The sequence below is a fragment of the Delphinapterus leucas genome, chromosome 13 (genome assembly GCF_059928025.1).
Source record: "Delphinapterus leucas isolate spDelLeu-1000000601 "Yukka" chromosome 13, BTC_Dleu_Yukka2, whole genome shotgun sequence".
In the NCBI taxonomy this organism is placed as follows: domain Eukaryota; kingdom Metazoa; phylum Chordata; class Mammalia; order Artiodactyla; family Monodontidae; genus Delphinapterus; species Delphinapterus leucas.
The window spans coordinates 10,601,633-10,619,164 of record NC_143141.1 but is presented as its reverse complement, the minus strand read 5'-3'; the positions used below and the strand labels follow the sequence as shown (position 1 = coordinate 10,619,164).

General features: G+C 40.5%; 1 protein-coding gene across 1 annotated transcript in view; it reads right to left on the bottom strand.

The window, feature by feature from the left end:
• Positions 1-17,515, bottom strand: part of MRPS5 (mitochondrial ribosomal protein S5) — a 30,677-nt gene extending 13,162 nt beyond the window's left edge. The window contains exons 1-7 of the mRNA XM_022599048.2: positions 17,344-17,515; positions 13,984-14,064; positions 11,219-11,356; positions 7,263-7,388; positions 5,214-5,447; positions 3,220-3,254; positions 1,582-1,672 (exon numbers count right to left, since the gene is read on the bottom strand). Coding sequence (XP_022454756.2) covers positions 1,582-1,672; positions 3,220-3,254; positions 5,214-5,447; positions 7,263-7,388; positions 11,219-11,356; positions 13,984-14,064; positions 17,344-17,401 — 763 coding nt within the window. The 5' untranslated portion in view covers positions 17,402-17,515. The remainder of the gene's footprint in view (positions 1-1,581; positions 1,673-3,219; positions 3,255-5,213; positions 5,448-7,262; positions 7,389-11,218; positions 11,357-13,983; positions 14,065-17,343) is intronic.
• Positions 17,516-17,532: the final 17 nt, after the last annotated feature.

The following is a 17,532-nucleotide window of genomic DNA, read 5'->3' as shown; positions in this document are numbered from 1 at the left end:
ACTAGTTTAAAAAAAATTAAACCATATGAGTCCTTGAGGAATATATGGGTGAACTTACTTGCTATAGAAAGGTATAAAGCTTCTGTGATTTAAAAACTTTCATGTGGAAAAAATTTAAAACTAAGTCAAAATATATGATAGATAAAGGGCTAATGTCCTTAACATACAAAGAGGAAAATCATTGAGGAGAATAATCACCCGACAGAAAGCGGGTGAGACACATGAACTAACAGATCTCAAAAAGGAAATTATAGTGGCCAACAGACATGCCAAATGCTGTCCTAACTCTCATAACTAAAGAAATACAGATCAAAACTAAGCGTTATGTTTCATATCGTCACTTACTTACAGCCGGTAAAGTCTGACTCTATCCAGGCCTGGCAAGGGTGTGACGGTGCAGATAAACATAAACGGATGCAGCCTTTTGGGAGGGCAATCCGGCAACACTCATCAACATTTCAAATGCATGTAACTTAGAGGCAATTTCACTGCAAGAAATTTCCCCCATCGATATGCTTGCAAAAGTACAACATATGACATGTACAAGAAGCTCACTGTTTTTAAAAATAGTAAAAAAAAAAAAAAAAAAAAAAAGTATAAACAACATAAATATTCAGCAATAGGAAAAAGGTTACAAAAATTACGCTATCCATACACTGGAACACGATGCAATCAATACAAAAAAATGAGGGGGAATCCATTTATGCTAATATATAAATCTCTGGGTATAATACTAAGCAAGAAAAACAAGCTATAAAATTATGGATATAATATGACCCTTTGTATAATTTTTTTAAAAAAGATATATGGTGATATATGAACAAAGAATTTCTGAAAAGATATAAAAGTAACTGTTAAGAGTGGTTTCCTTTGGCAACATACTATCTACAGGTATTAATTGTTTTGAAAGTGTCAGTATGGATTTAAATAGGCAGTTTTCCATTTTTCTTTCCACTTTTCTTTCCCTTTTGAAATGTATTCATGTATACATTTCAAAAACAGATGTTCACTATGGAAACTTTAGAGAAAAGTATCAAGAAGAAATTTAAATGATTGGCAAACATACTAATTAAACATTTTTAATCTTTTCAGTGTACATCCTTCCAGTCTTTTCTTTGCATATAAACATACTTTTAAAAAACTGGGATTATATTATACAGTTCTATATGAAGTGGGTTTTTGTTTGTCTGTTCATTTGACTTACCATTATTCTGTAAGTAATTTTCCATAATTCTTTAATGGCTATAGACTATTACAATGTATAGCTATACTCTTCTTGTAACTGTGTCCCTACTGTGGAACATTTAGTGTCCACCCCCCTTGTTTTTCACTATTATACATAAACAATAGTGTCTTAAGCCTTTTAAAATATTAATTGTCTTCATGGAAAAAGGCAGATGTAGGAAGATCCTTCTTTTGACTCTAAGGGATTATATGGGTTTACCACAAGGTTTGTGAGCCCAAGCCGCTGAAAGATTTAATTAGTCAAAAAAGCCTGAACCCACTGACTCCACGGCTGAGCCCAGGCCACAGCTGTCCCTCCACCACCAGCTCTCCGTATATGATCACAGCCCCATTCACCTGCAGCTCCTCTGCCATTCCCCACAGCGACCAGGACACGGACTGATCTCTTTCTTCCCTCTTTTGCTGTCATGTTGAAAACACTCCTCACCTAAAAGAAAATGTTTCACAAATGTTACACCTTAAGAAAATTCTGAAGTAGGGAACTGGAGTGACCTCCTCACACACACACAGGCACACGTGGTGAATACACACATCATCCCTCAATCCCACGAGCACCAACAGCACACTTTCTCCAATGGGAAACCTCCATCTGGACTGTTTCTTCAGGAGTAAAACGGAAGTAAGGCTTTCTCTTCTTATTTCACAGGCTTGTTAGAAAGTCTGACTGAGAAACCTTTTAAAGGATTTGAAACTGTAAAACTCAATGCACCCTATTTTAATGAACGCACCACAAGAAAGATAAAAAGTTGCCGATTAAACTCTGACATAGTTTGTAACTAACTGATTATAAAAGCACATCCTTCGAATTCCCTGGAGGTCCAGTGGTTAGGACTTGGCGCTCTCACTGCTGGGGCCTGGGTTCCATCCCCGGTCGGGGGACTAAGATATAACCAGCTGTGGGGAGCAGCCAAAAATCAATCAATCAATCAGTCACATCCCAATATCACAGATGTTAAAATATGAAAAAATGTGCATCTTAGAAATGATAAAATGCAGTGTATAGAAATAATTAGCACAGGACTGGATCTCTATGGGTTAGGCTCAACTGAAAATAGAAAATTTGGAAATACCTGCTTATTATGAACTACAAGAAAATCTGCATTTTTGGGGCATATTTATAAATTTACCAAGAACTATGGAACGTTAACTAAACTGCTTACATGGCAGCCCCTTTCCCATAAGGTAAGAAAAGGGGGCTCAAGCCCACTCCTGTGGATAATTCTACAGGAAATCACCCAGACAGACAAGAGTTCTTCAAAGGAATTAATTTCAAAAGGGTGTAAGCTAGGACCCAAAGACTTAAAATACTTGTAAATATATCTTAAACTCTGTAATGCAACTGATACTGAAGAAACGATATACACATTCAATCACAAACTCAATACATGATTATTGCATATGGCATTTAACACTAAGGGTGCAGCACTAGCTCAAAGGGAAGCTGACTATTTTAGGAAACACCCTGGAAAGAGTGATTGCAATTTACCTGATACAGGCTTCAGTTTCAAGGGCCTACAAGCAGCCCAGCAGATCATTTCCCCACCAAGAGCTGGACATACACAGTAACTCCAAGCTTTCTACCCTTCCCCATGGCTCCCCTCAATCTCTGCCCACTGAACTGAGCGTCAGATACACCAAATTCAAGGAGAAATTGCTACTGCAACCTTTGCTTTAAGAAGGAGGAAATTTAAATGCAATCTCCAAATTCTGTTACCAACAATACCACTGAAGTTGCTTTGTCTTGAGACCTTAATGGGTGGCCCCCCAAAAGGGCAGCAGTCAGAAAAGCCAATATGATCAAGTAACTGAAATTAAAGTTTCATTATTTCCTTACCCAAAGCAGCTCTGTAGCTCAGAAAAAGTCATGCATCAAAGGCTTTTCCTCACTGTTCCTCTTACCCTCTCCACCCACCCCACTCCATCCATCCCAACTTCTCCGAAGGCTTAACTGGGTATTTAATTCAGCATGCCCACCTCAAGTACTCTGGTATCGAAATCATCATATGTTTCTGTAGGGAGAAAAGAAACAGGTATACAGATAAGTGTGTCTATATAATTAGTGTATGAAAGTTTTTTTTGTTTTTTTCTTTGTTTTGTGGTATGCGGGCCTCTCACTGCTGTGGCCTCTCCCGTTGCAGAGCACAGGCTCCGGATGCGCAGGCTCAGCGGCCATGGCTCACGGGCCCAGCCGCTTCGCGGCATGTGGGATCTTCCCGGAGCGGGGCACGAACCCGTGTCCCCTGCATCGGCAGGCGGACTCTCAACCACTGCGCCACCAGGGAAGCCCCATCACTGACTTTTAACTAAGAAAGAATCTCAGATATTTTGGTGCCACTATCAAAGCAACACCCTGGTCCTCCATCATCACCAGAAACTGTTCTACCACTAAATTCATAAACTCAACCACTATCTCCCTGACTGCATCCTCCCACCTCTCCAGCTCTCACTCAGTGACTGAAAGGTGATGGTCCTTGGGGCTTCCCAGCACCTCCAGACTCTTGACCACTGTTCCCCTTCCCCATCACCCCTCTGGTCTTCCAGTCTCTCCCACTCAGTCAAGACACCACAGTCCAACACTTCCACCAGGTCTTGTGAATATCCTCAACTCCCTCACCTCTTCCCCTCTCCACCACACTATCCAGGATGGAATCAATGCAGCTGTCTGGGCACACCTGACCTGCCAGGTGCTGCTGTAGAGAAGTCAAAGCATGGGACACACTTGGGCCACTAAAGACTCATGGTCTCCAACTCAGTCAAGTCCTCCCTGCTGCCTGCTGGCCTTTTACATCCTTTTAGTTAGGTCTCTCTCCTCTCACCACAGCAGCCATTTCAAACACTCTCTGTGTTCTTTTATTTTTAATGACTTTTTACTATAGAAAATTTACATTCATAGGCAAAAAAACACCCCCCAAAACAGTAAAACGTGAGCTTATGTACCATTAGCTAGCTTCAACGGTTATCAACTCACAGCCAATCTTCTTTCCTCTAAACTCTGTCCAAGTCCCACTCCACTGGATAATTCTGAGGCCCGTCCCAGATACCCTACCTTTTCATCAAAATATTCTGGTGGCCATGCTCATCCATGCCCATCTCCTCCTCACAGACTAACTGAAGGCTCCAGAGAAACAGCATTCACACAGGCCCCACCCCCTCCTTCCACTACCAACAACACAGCTTACCTGGCTCTGTCCCCTGCCCTTTCTTCCATCACAAGTTCGTCCATTTATCTACACTCTAAATCTGGGCCCTCCCTAGGGACTTAAGTTCATGGGTTTTTTCTCTCCCTCCCATATATATCTTCATTCTCCCAGTGGAAGCATTCTGCTCAGTCCTAAGCATGCTGGCCTGAGGCTCTCCACCTCAACTTCCCGTCTCCTCTTTGAGCCAAACTACAGAAAGCAGCGCAACCCTTGTCTATTTCTTCATCTCCTATTCATTGACAAGAATGAATATTTCAGATGATTTTTACTTCTTTACGTACTCAGGAAGCAGCGGGGAGATGACTTTGTTTTCTAATTTACTCTGATAAATATTATCAACTTTTATTTCATGTGTACTTTAATGCGGCTTAATGACAACTATTTGGTTTCTTCTGTTATCAAAATAGCACTCCCAAGCCATGCTGCTCCACACCCAATGACCAATAGCATTTGGGAAACTGCATCTCACAGATGACTTATATAGAGCCATATGCACACCACGAAGTTCAAATGCTCTGAGAAGCCACACAATAAACACACCAGAACCCAGTGCTTTGCCCCCTATTTGTGGAATACTTCTTGGCTTATAGGCCTCTAGTGCTCCATAAAATACATTTGGGTAATAATGTGAAGTTATTTCAATGATGCTCAGATCCATTTTAGGAAGAAGGCAATCTAAAGAGACGAGTAAATAAAATCGTATCAAAGAATTCCAGAAATAGGAGTGCTTTCTCTGTCACAATGTAAGCAAAACCAGGACTCTGCTACCTCCATTGGGACCAGGGTCAGGGGGGCCAAGACTGACGCCTCCCCATGTGTTTCCGCTCCATCCTCGCTCCCGTTTAACCTTCATCTTCCTCTTCCAGTCCCACTCTTCTCTCTGCCGGACCATATCCGCCTCTACCTTCTCCTGCTCTTCCTTGCTTCTTTGGGCAATGGTCTGCACAGCTCCATTTCTCATAAGAGGGACATTCAGACCAGGCCATAGGAAGCCATAACGCCCTGAAGGTTTAAAAACATACATAAATAAGGATTTTTTAAAAGCATTCATTTCTTGAGTATTAAAATGCCAGGCAATGTGTATACAGATAAAGATACCGCTGGTGGGAGCTTAAGCTAACATAATCACTCTACAGGCCACTTGGAATTGTTCATTAAAATTTTAAACATACCTACCGTTAACAGCTAGTAATTCTACTTACTGGTATTGCCTAGAAAAACACTCCCATGCAGGTATGAGGCATATGTGGGCTTGGACAAGGATGTCCACTGAAGTGTTATTTGTAAAGGCAAAAAACAGAAACAATCTAAATGTCCAGCAATATTGGAACAGTAAAATGAACTACGGCATATCCAACCTATGAAATACTCTATACTAAATTCAAAGAATAAGTTAGCACTATAGGTTCTGATATAGAACCATTTCCAAGACCTATTATTGAGTCAAAAAAAGCAAATAAGACAATATGTACCATATGACATAATCTAATTATTTTTAAAAGAAAATATATACTCTTTTTAGGGTATTTATATATATAAAAGCATTAGAAAATGTCAGAAGGAAACACATCAAAATGAAATCAGTGGTTCCCTTAGGGGAGGCAACTGGGATTGGGGGAGATAAAAAAGGCATCAAGGGGGACTTTAGGTTTCTCTATTTTTTTTTATTGAGAAATTTTTTTTATTGAGAAAGTATACATATATGATTGTTTAAAATGTTAAAAAAATAAATAAATAAATAAGATATAAGGTAAGTCATGGAGAAAAACATCCAAGTAGACATGCAACAGCTACAAGTGCAGTGAAAGGTGTTTTCTTTACATCCAAAAGGCTATTACTATCAAAGATAATTTGTCAGCAACCACAGTAAAGAATGTTGATTCAAGTATACTATTTTTATTCTTTAAAAAACACAAGTATAAACAATCATGTGTTCCAGAAGTTGGCAAAGTAAGGCCCACAATCCAAATCTACTCCACCACTTTTTTTTATTTTTAATAAATTTATTTATTTATTTATTTATTTTTGGCTGTGTTAGGTCTTTGTTGCTGCGTGCGGGCTTCCTCTAGTTGTGGCGAGCAGGGGCTACTCTTCGTTGCGGTGCGTGGGCTCCTTATTCCAGTGCCTACTCTTGTCGCGGAGCACGGGCTCTAGGCGCGCAGGCTGCAGTAGTTATGGCTCGCAGGCTCTAGAGCGCAGGCTCAGTAGTTGTGGCGCACGGGCTTAGCTGCTCCGCAGCATGTGGGATCTTCCCAGACCAGGGCTCAAACCTGTGTTCCCTGCATTGGCAGGCGGATTCTTAACCACTGCCCCACCAGGGAAGCCCTAGCCCACCACTTATTTTTGTAAATAAAGTTTTATTGGAACACAGGTATGCCCATTTGGTTATGTATTGTCTGTGACTGTTCTTGTGCTACAACAGCAGAGTTGAATAGTTGGAACAGAGACCATGTGGCCCATAAGGCTAAAAAAGTATTTACTACCTGGCCCTTCAGAGAGAAAGTTAAGCCAGTTCTCCAGTTATTCCACCTTCTACCTCTGAATCGTAAGTTCGTTGAGGATAGGGACTTTTGCAGCAGATGCCACACAAGGGCATTTAAGGCTTGTTGAATGAATAACTAAATGAATGAATCCCTTTCTATGGGATTTTCCTTTCCCTGAATCATGGGGCAATAAGTCATTTGGCTGGACCCTAAAATCACAGAACCTAATACCCTTCATGAGAAATGTTTTATGCTTCTAGTTTGTAAAATATCTATAAAATTTTGGAGAAAAAATCTTAGAAAGCACATTAGCTGTTTTTATAAATAAGTTTACCTTCACCGATGATCTGACCCCTGTTCAAATCTTTTCTTTTCTTTTTCTTAGTTCTTTTGCCTCTTCCTTTTCTTGTTCCGGCACCAGACTCTGCTAAGGCACCTTTCCACAGCTCATCTGCTGTCACTATAAAGAAATAGGTTTTAAAAAATTTCTTCAAGAAATGATCTACGGTCTATTGATTTATTCCTGTTGAATACAAAGAGCTGGAAGAAGTCGGGTCACATATCATTACGGCAATGAAAGCAAAATTGAAACATTCTTTGTACACATCACATGGTTACATTTGGAAAGCCCAAGAGGAAGCGATTCTACTCCTTTTACAGAATATGGCCTTCCCCCACAAAAGACAACCATATTTCAATCCCTGTTACTTTCCAGTAGATTTGTCTCCCAGACATTTTAACAACTGTGTGACCGGTCTCTTCCCTGCCCTCTTGCCTCCATTATAACTATTGAGATAATCAGTAACTAGACTTCCAAAATACAGATCTCTTAGCCCAAAGTACCAACACTGCAATTTGAACCCAAAAATCTTAATAATTTGGATTGTTTGCTCTATTCTGTAAATGCCCTAAACATCTCTGTATATCCTTCAAAATGAGATGCCCAAATTCACCTTCAACTCTGACTATAGCCTAACCAATACTTGCAAAAGAATGAGTATGTAGAGGTCTGATGGTTAATACCTGCATGTGTATGTGTGTATTTCTTAAATCACTGTTGTTGTCTTTTTCTTTAATATATAGACCCTGACACTGCTGATTTATTTCCATTTGTGAATTTCCAGGGTCCCCAGATCTTTCTCTATCATAAATTGCAAGCAGTATTTTCCCCTTTGTACTTGTGGAATATTCAGATTCTTTACTTTTGACCGCTTCTGAATTTTATTGGTCTATGTTGTTTAGCTAGCTATGTTGTTTATTAGATTTGAATTGTCTTCACAAGGACTTCTACCTTTCACAGTATCACCAATTGATTTTATGACCACAGATTGTTCCATTACCAATTTAATAAAGAATCAGAGCCATACAAATGTTGTACTAGTCAAAAATCTAAGATACATCTATCTACATGCCTGAAATACTAAACATATTCTAGAACTCAAATGAGTATCTTCATTCTCCTCTTCTGAGTCCTTAAGCTTTAAAAGTTCTACCATACCAAGGGGGTAAGAGGGGGTGGGTGGGATGAATTGGGAGATTGGGATTGACATATATACACTATATACACACTATTGATACTATGCATAAAACAGATAACTAATGAGAACCTACTGTACAGCTCAGGGAACTCTATCAATGCTCTGTGGGGACCTATATAGGAAGGAAATCCCAAAAAGAGGGGATATATATTATACATAGAGGCGATTCATTCTGCTGTACAGTAGAAACTAACACAACATTGTAAAGCAACTATACTCCAATAAAAATTTTTAAAAATAATAAAAATGAAAGTTCTACCTGCTAGCCTCCTGAAAGGCCTTACACCTTGATCCTTTGGGTAGGTAACATGAAAAGGGAAAGATGCTTTGGATTTATAATATTTTTTAATGCTTTATAGCTATACAGTACCCTGTTTTTAAAAATACAGATGTATTATTACAGATGATCTGCATAACTGAAGCTCACAAAAGTAAGTAAGCTGCCACATCACATGCTGCTTTGTGTATCCCTGATCAAAGCAAAGGGTTAACTTCAAACTTTAGGCTGACACTGATTCTTTTAAAAGAACCACAGGTTTGAAATAAAATTACCAACCTCAAACTAAACTCTCACTACAGACTGATTTTCTTTCCTAATTGCTTAAAAATGATGGTATCTATAAATGCCATCAAAAACTTGAAAGTTCACAGTCAGAGCACTTTTAATGGAGGCATAAGGAGGTCAATCAATTACAGTTTCTCTTAGAATCAGAATAAGCAAATCACTCATTAAGACTAAAAGGGATTCAATTTTAAAAGAAACAATATTAAGACGAAGATTTAAAAGACTCCACCATTTAATGGTGGACCCTCTATGGCAGAGGGATAGATTTACAAATACAATGTTAAACATTTTTAGGAAATCTTAATGAGTTTTGAAAAAGTTATGTTTTTTTTTATTTCTTGGAAGAGATTTAGAAAGTCAAAGACTATTTCCTATTAAAACAGCAAAAACTAGCCCCATGCTGGTTTCAACTGAGTTCACCCCCACCCCGCCCTGACTTGGGAGCAATAAACTCATAAGGGTACAGAGTCCTATGACTGAGGAAGAAGGGAGGCTAATGGAGAGTCAGAGGCAGGTGTGAGTGGTCTCAGAGGGCAAGGGGCACCTCTAGAACAAGAAGAGTTAGAGAAAAGGCCTTTCAGGGCAGGGAAAAGACTATTTTTAAAAAGGCCTGTAAGTCTGATATACACCCGCCCAACACCCCCCAACCACCACCATCAAAGCACAAAGTCAGCTCTTAGAAAACACTGGGGCTGTAAGTCTGATATATACCCGCCCAACACCCCACAACCACCACCATCAAAGCACAAAGTCAGCTCTCAGAAAACGCTGGGGCTGGGGGCACCAAGAGCCTCATGGCTCCAACTCTACCCACCTCTCTTTTCTCTTTACAACAAAATCCTCTGATACAAGGAAGACTGTGTTACTTGCAATTCCCCATCATCTGGTCCTCTTTTCTGCATAGCTACACAAATGACCTAGTAGGTCATTATTTAATTTAATCCAAATTAAAGTGATCTGTACGCACACAATGAAATATTCTACAGTTATGACACTGCACTGGAGAAGCCCATGTACTGTCATGGGAAAATGTATAGTGTGCTGCTGTATGAAAAAAGCGGCAAATCCAGGATTTCAGGGTAGTAGGATTACAAGTGATTTTTTGCTTTTTGATTCTGTATTTACCAAGTAGTCTAAAATGAATTGGCTTTATAATCCTAATTTCTTTTAATGTGCCTAATGCTGAATTGTGGATTCAATCTCCATTTCTTACAAGCTAATTTCAGTTCAGACTGGACTCTCAAATACTATCTCAGATAGGAGTAACAGTAAAACAACATCTACTTAAAATTGACTTTTCCTGATTAGTCCTATGTCCTCAACTAAAGTGCAACTGAAAACAGATTTTGAGTATATTCTTGGTGTGAATCTAAATCAGCAGGGATTTGGGCCACAATTCCATCCTGGAATTCCAGGGATTCCACAGGTCCTTTAGACCTCAGGTGCCCCAAATGAGGGGATTAAAGTAAACTAGTACTCCCAAAAGTGTGTATAGTACAACTGGTAGCATGTAAGATAATTCTAGGAGGTACATGGAAGAACATTTTTATTTGAATAGCACAGGCGTACCTTGGAGATATTGTGGGTTTGGTTCCAGACCACTGTGACGAAGCAAATGTCACAATAAAGTGAGTCACACAAATTTTTTGGTTTCCCAGTGCCTATAAAAGTTATGTTTATACTGTACTGAAGTCTTAAGCATGCAATAGCATTACGTCTAAAACAACAATATATATACTTTAATTTAAAAAATATTCAAAAAAAATAAAATAAAAAATACTCTACTGCTAAAAAATGTTAATCTTCAGCCAGTCTTAGTAGCAACATCAAAGACCGCTGATCACATATCACCATATCAAATATAATAATAACTAAAAAGTCTGAGATATTGCAAGAATTACCAAAATAGGACACAGAGACGACACACAAATGCTGTTGGAAAAAATGGTGCAGATAGACTTGTTCAACACAGGTTGCCACAGACCTTAAATATGTCAAAAACGCAATATCCACCAAGCACAATACAGTGAAGTGCAATAAAGTGAGGCGTGCCTGCACATCATACATTAATCTCTGAAGTGTTAATTCATTTAAGGAGGAAAAAGAAAAAGAGGAAAAATTAAGATAAAAATCCACCTTTTATTTTCCTGTTTCATGAAATGGGAAGTTTGTGGCCAGTCTACGTACATTTAGTGAAGAAACTATAGAATCTATACTGTTGGCCCATCAAGTTACTGGGAGAAGAAATACAGCACTGTGTCTGTAGCGCACGGGTCAAGCTGATAAAATGACGGTTGTCTCTGGTTCCTGGAGATGACAAAGAGCCTGCAGGTAGATGGAATAAAACTTTGTTAGATGCTCCACACCTATGGAGAAACACTGCCAGCACCAAAAAATTAACTGTTACTAATAAAAATAAGTCACTAAAATCCTGAACTTTTAAGAATCTTTTTTTTTTTTTTGGGGTACATGGCCTCTCACTGTTGTGTCCTCTCCCGTTGTGGAGCACAGGCTCCGGACGCACAGGCCCAGCGGCCATGGCTCACGGGCCTAGCCGCTCCGCGGCATGTGGGATCTTCCCGGACCAGGGCACGAACCCGTGTCCCCTGCATCGGCAGGCGGACTCTCAACCACTGTGCCACCAGGGAAGCCCTAAGAATCATATTTTGAGGACAGTCTTTCTTTAAAAAATAAAACTTCTGGAGGCTGGCTCAGATGACATAGTGAGGTCTCTCTGGACCTATTAGCTTACTTTGTAAATTACTCAATTAAAAGTAAATAGAAAATACTGGCTTTTCATTTTAAATAAATTCAGATCTTCAATAATCATTCTAAATCCCATTATGTTGGACACATTTTAGTTTTTCTTGTAACCTTCTCAAGCTTCAACAAAATATCAAGTGCACATGAATTTATTCTTGTAGTTTAGAACTACAATCCTTGACATACTTTAAGAGTGTAAAAATCACTACCATCAAATTTAGAATTCTTTAATCTTTTTCTAAAGACCAAAATACTATTCACAAATAATAATGTAGTTAGCTTACAAAGGTCCAACTGTCAAAAGTAAAAAGAAATCAACTTCAGAATTCAGAAATAATCTCTTTCAATGTACTGTTGCTGCAACTGAGTTTGCTCAAATTGCATTGTGCTTTTTAAAACAGGAGGTGGCAGCAGCTCATGCTAAATCACATTTGAAGTCCAATTACAGATTATCATCCACCAACGATCAATTAACAATTCTGCTCTGATCCCCTGAATGCTTATTAATTTCAGACCATGAAGTCTTCATCTCAGGAATAGCATGGAGTCCACAGAGGGCTAAGCCCAGGAAGCTCCCCTGGGTGGACTTCTTCAAAGACAGAGTCTGCCCTTGAAGGTTGCACTTCAGTGTTTAACTGTTTTCACCATGAAGAATTTCTTCCTTCTAATTTAAATCTCTTCTATTAAATCAAACTGGTTAATTAGTGATGTGTTTCAGGGATTTTAGAAAAATTATTGCTATTTCTTTTTTTTTTTTTCTTTTTTCTTTTTTTTTTTTTGCGGTATGCGGGCCTCTCACTGTTGTGGCCCCTCTCCCCTTGCGGAGCACAGGCTCCGGACGTGCAGGCTCAGCGGCCATGGCTCACGGGCCCAGCCACTCCGCGGCATGTAGGATCTTCCCGGACCGGGGCACAAACCCGTGTCCCCTGCATCGGCAGGCGGACTCTCAACCACTGCGCCACCAGGGAAGCCCTTATTGCTATTTCTGACCAAACTGTTGCAGCCTTTAGGAAAATACTGCAATAGGTACAAAGAATACAAAGCAATTTTTTAAAAACAAGGCAATTACTAACTCTAGGGAAAAGAAAATGTTGTAGGAGAAAGGAAACATAATAAGAGAATACAGCTGACCCTTAAACAGCGTAAGGGTGATGGGCACTGACCCCCCCGCCAGTTAAAAATCCACGTATAACATATAGTTGTCCTTCCCTATCTGCGATTCCACATCCTTGGATTCAACCAACCTCAAACTGCATGGTACTGTAGTACTTATTTCTTGAAAAAAAGCCACATATAATTGGACCCGTGCAGTTCAAACCCGTTCTGGTTGTACAGGGTCAACCGTACTACCTAGCTCGGCTGTGAAGAACATATACGTAACTGCCTACAGATTCGACCAAAACTGCGCTTACAGCTATGCTCAGGAAAAGCAGGGACGGTGCCTAATGAAATCTTCAATTAGCATAACGACATTAACAGAGAAAAGAACAAGTATATACACATCTGTTTAGAAATATAACCAGATGGAAGTTAAAGTGTCACTGGAAGATGAGAAGGCCTAGAAAAGGGAAGTGGTTTTAAGATATAAACCTTTTAGTACTCTTCCGAAGTACAATGTTTCAAGATAACAATCTTTAAAGTAGGAACTACCATCCTCATTTTATAGAAGAGGAAACTGAGGGTCCAAGGGGTGTCATTAGTTCATCGTCGCACAGGCAGAAAGTGGAGGAGCCGAGAACTGTGCGGTCATTCCACCAGTCAGCACTCTCCCCACCCCTTCTACAAACACTGTGTTTCCAGAACACATCACAGTATCCAAGACAGCTCAGGACCCAGTCCTGCCATTACTGGCTGTGTGACCTTAAAGCAAGTCACTTAGCCTCTCAGAGACTCACTTCAGCATCTGTAAAATGGGAATAACAACTCCTCATAAAAACTGGGGTGAGGATTAACCAAGATAACATACTATTAACCTGACACAGTCATTACTCAATAAATCATGGCTATTATTTTTTAAAGCCTTGAATTATAACAGCTGTAATCATTAAAAATTTGAAAAATACTCTTTAGACCTTATCCATTTCTATTACAAAGAATGTACTTCATTCCTCTACATTTTAAAAAAACTACATAAAGTACTCTTAACACTAGCTCTTATAAGAAAAGGTAGTTAGATAAATAAATCTCACCATTGCTGGGAACAGTCTTCAATGCCAAAATGGAAGCTGTTGGAAAGCTGTTTAGGTAAAGCTGCCTGGACCATAGATGACCTATAAATTAAAAAAAAAAATTAAGATCCATTTCTACATGAAAAGGAACATTTTTTAACACCTAAAGAATAGTATTATCTATAGAATAAAAGAACCAAGACAAGTAAATGAGTAATTTCTGGGCTCCATGACCACTTGCCCAAGTAAATGAAATCACATCACATCGGCTCCTTCACTCTCACATCTGACCTGTTACCAAGCCCTAGAGATTCTCCTCAAAAATCAATCCACCTCTCAGCTACACACCCTCCTACAGTCTCACTGCCCCTCTTTGTTCAAGCTCCATCCCTCAGCCACGTGGTAAGGACAGTCTCCTGTTGACAGTCTCCTAACAGGTCTCCAGTCTCCCTCTAATTCACCATCTGCCGTCAAGCAGGCTCTTCTCTCTCTCTCTTTTTTTTTTGCTTATTTCAAACTCCTAATTTACCCCCCTCCCCTTTTCCCTTTGGTAACAGGCAGGCCTTTCTAAAACTACAAGTCTAGTCGCCACACAGCCCTGATATATCATTCTTTGGCTCCCTACTGTCTGCAGAACAAAGTCAAAACTCCTCAGCATCACCTACAGGGCTGCGACTTGGCCCCAACCTTCCACGTCAGCCTCATCTCCACCACTCTCCTCTCCATCCCCCTCTGGCCACACCAGACTCGCAGTCAGTATGGAACACACTCAGCTCTTGAATCCTTTACTGTGTCTCTGACAGGTTCTCCTGGTTTGCCTGAAACACCACCTCTCGGTGAAGGCTCCCCAATGCCCACAGCACTCTGCTCCCCTCTTTCACCAGGAGCCCCTGCAGCGCCAGGCTGTAACCATACGGTGTACCACTTCACACAGTACAGTACTTCAGAACAGGCTCTGACAGCATTCACTGGACACTAAGTATTGAAAAGGGCGCCAAGAAAAACCAGTGGAGAAAGAATAATCTTTCCAACAAATGATGCTGGGACAACTGAGTATCCACATGCAAAAAGAATGAAGTTGGAGCCCTACTTATACCATACATAAAACTTAACTCAAAATGGATCAAAGACCTAAAGGTAAGAGCAAAAACTATAAAACATTTAGAATAAAACATAAGGGTAAATAATTATGACCTTGGATTTTGCAATGGTTTCTTAGATATGACACTAAAAGCATAAGCAACAAAAACCAAAAACAGGTAAATCAGACATTATCCAAATTTAAAACTTTTGTGTTTCAAAGGACACTATCAAGAAAATGAAAAGACAACACACAGATGGGGAGAAAATTTTACAAATCACTTATCTGACAAGGGACTTGTATCTAGAAAATATAAAGAACTCTTACAATTCACTAATAAAAAGACAGCCCAGTTTAAAAATGGATATAGATTAGAACAGACATTTCTCCAAAGAACATATAGAAATGGCCAAGAAGCACAAAAAAAGACGTTCATTAGCCATCAGGGAAATGCAAATCAAAACCACAAATTGATACCACTTCACACCCACTAGGATGACTACAGTCAAAAAGACAGAAAAGAACAAGTGTTGACAAGGATGTGGAGAAATTAAAATCCTCATGCTGGTGGGAATGTAAAAAGGTGCTGCTACTGTAGACAACAGTCTAGCAGTTCCTCAAAAAGTGAAACATGGAGTCGCCATTTGATCCAGCAATTCCACTCCAAGGTGTATACACATGAGAAATGAAAATATATGTACATACAAAAACACTGCACACAAACATTTACAGCCACATTAGGCATAATAGCCAAAAGGTACAAACTACCCAAATGCTCAACAGATAAACAAAATGTGGTATATACACACAACAGATTATTCAGCCATAAAAAGGAATTAAGTACTGATTTATGCTACAACATGGACAAATCTGGAAAACATTATGCTAAGTGAAAGAAGCCAGTCACAAGAGATCACATATTACTTGATTCCATTTATATGAAATATCTAGAACATGCAAACTATAGAGAAAAAAGTAGATTAGTGGTTGCCCAGGGCTGGGGGCAATGGAGGTCTGGGGGGATGCTAGCTAAAAGAGTACAGGGTTTCTTTTTGGGGTGATGAAAATGTTCTAAAATTGACTGTGGTGATGGTTGCAGAGCTCTGTAAATACACTAAAAACCACTGAACTGTATATTTTAAGAAGATGAATCCTGTGGTATGTAAATTACATCCCAATAAAGCCACTACCAAAAAAAGTTTATACACTAGAAAAAGAAAAAAAAAAAACACAAAGAAGGAAAGAAAGAGGCTCTGGAGCCAGGTGGTGTGGGTGCAAAAACCTGACATCCTCCCAGTCTAACTCTGAACAAGTTTCTCAACCTCTGTGTGCCTTAACTCCTTCATCTGTAAAATGGGAATAATAAAGGCATCTATCTCATAAAGGCATTGTGAAGATGAAGCAAGGAAAAAAGCATAAAGAGTTTAAGACAGTCCCTGCTACACATAAGAGCTCATGAAAGAAAACTACACATGTTAAGTGCTATTTGATCGGGGCTTTGGAAAAGGAGGAGGTGGTCACAACATAAACAAAAGTAAAAAAATGCTCAGGTCAGATTTTCCTACAAACGATTGCAGGTCAAGTTTCCCAACAAAATGAGTTACTAAAAAGAACTTTTCGATTTTTACAGATCTTTGGATTTCGGAATTACGAATGCTGGATTGTGGGTTTACAATAAAATAGAGCGAATAGAGGTCAAATTAATTACGAAGTTGTTCCTAGAGATAAACATCAAGCTGGAGAGTAGCATATTGCCTTTCCTCGGGCTGCAAACAACCAACTAGGGGTTGGGGAGGACAATAAGAGCAAAGCTACTAACATTCCAAACATCCTTCTTTTTAATAAAGGGCACTGATCAGCCCGGAATCTAAAATAACTGACACTAATCCTATCCGACTCAAGCTGGAGGACAGCCGATTTCCCTTTCGAGCTTCGCTGGCCGCCATCCACCTCGAACCCCACATCAGCATCACCAAATGAACCTGTGAATCACGCCCGCGGGGAAGGCGATGCTCGCCTGCCACTACCCTGCCCCTTTTAACCGAGCATGCACGAGCGGCCTGGTGAACTGGAAGAGACTCTGTACCGCGTCCAGTCCACCCTCAATTTACAGACCCGGGCCCTGCGACCCAGAGAGGATGCGGACGCGCGCAAGGTCACACAGCAGGTCCCAGCGGGACAAGAGCCGGGCGTGCGAGGCCGGGGCTGCGGCTTCTTTCCACCCGAGTGTCTGCAGGCCCTGGGCGAACCCCCACTCCCGCCCCGCTCAGAGCCCCTGCTCCCAGCGTCCTGGCTCTCACCCGCCGGCGCGCCACACAGCACAGGGAGAATTCCCGCAGCGCGCACCGTCGCCGCCATGGTGGAGACCCACGAGCGCCTCCGTCCGGGCAGCCTTCCCACCGCCTGCCGCGACCGCTCCTCGTCCAACGGCCGCGGACCTCGGCCCGAGACTGAATTTCCGAGGCCAGGGGGCCGCCCCGCAACGCAGG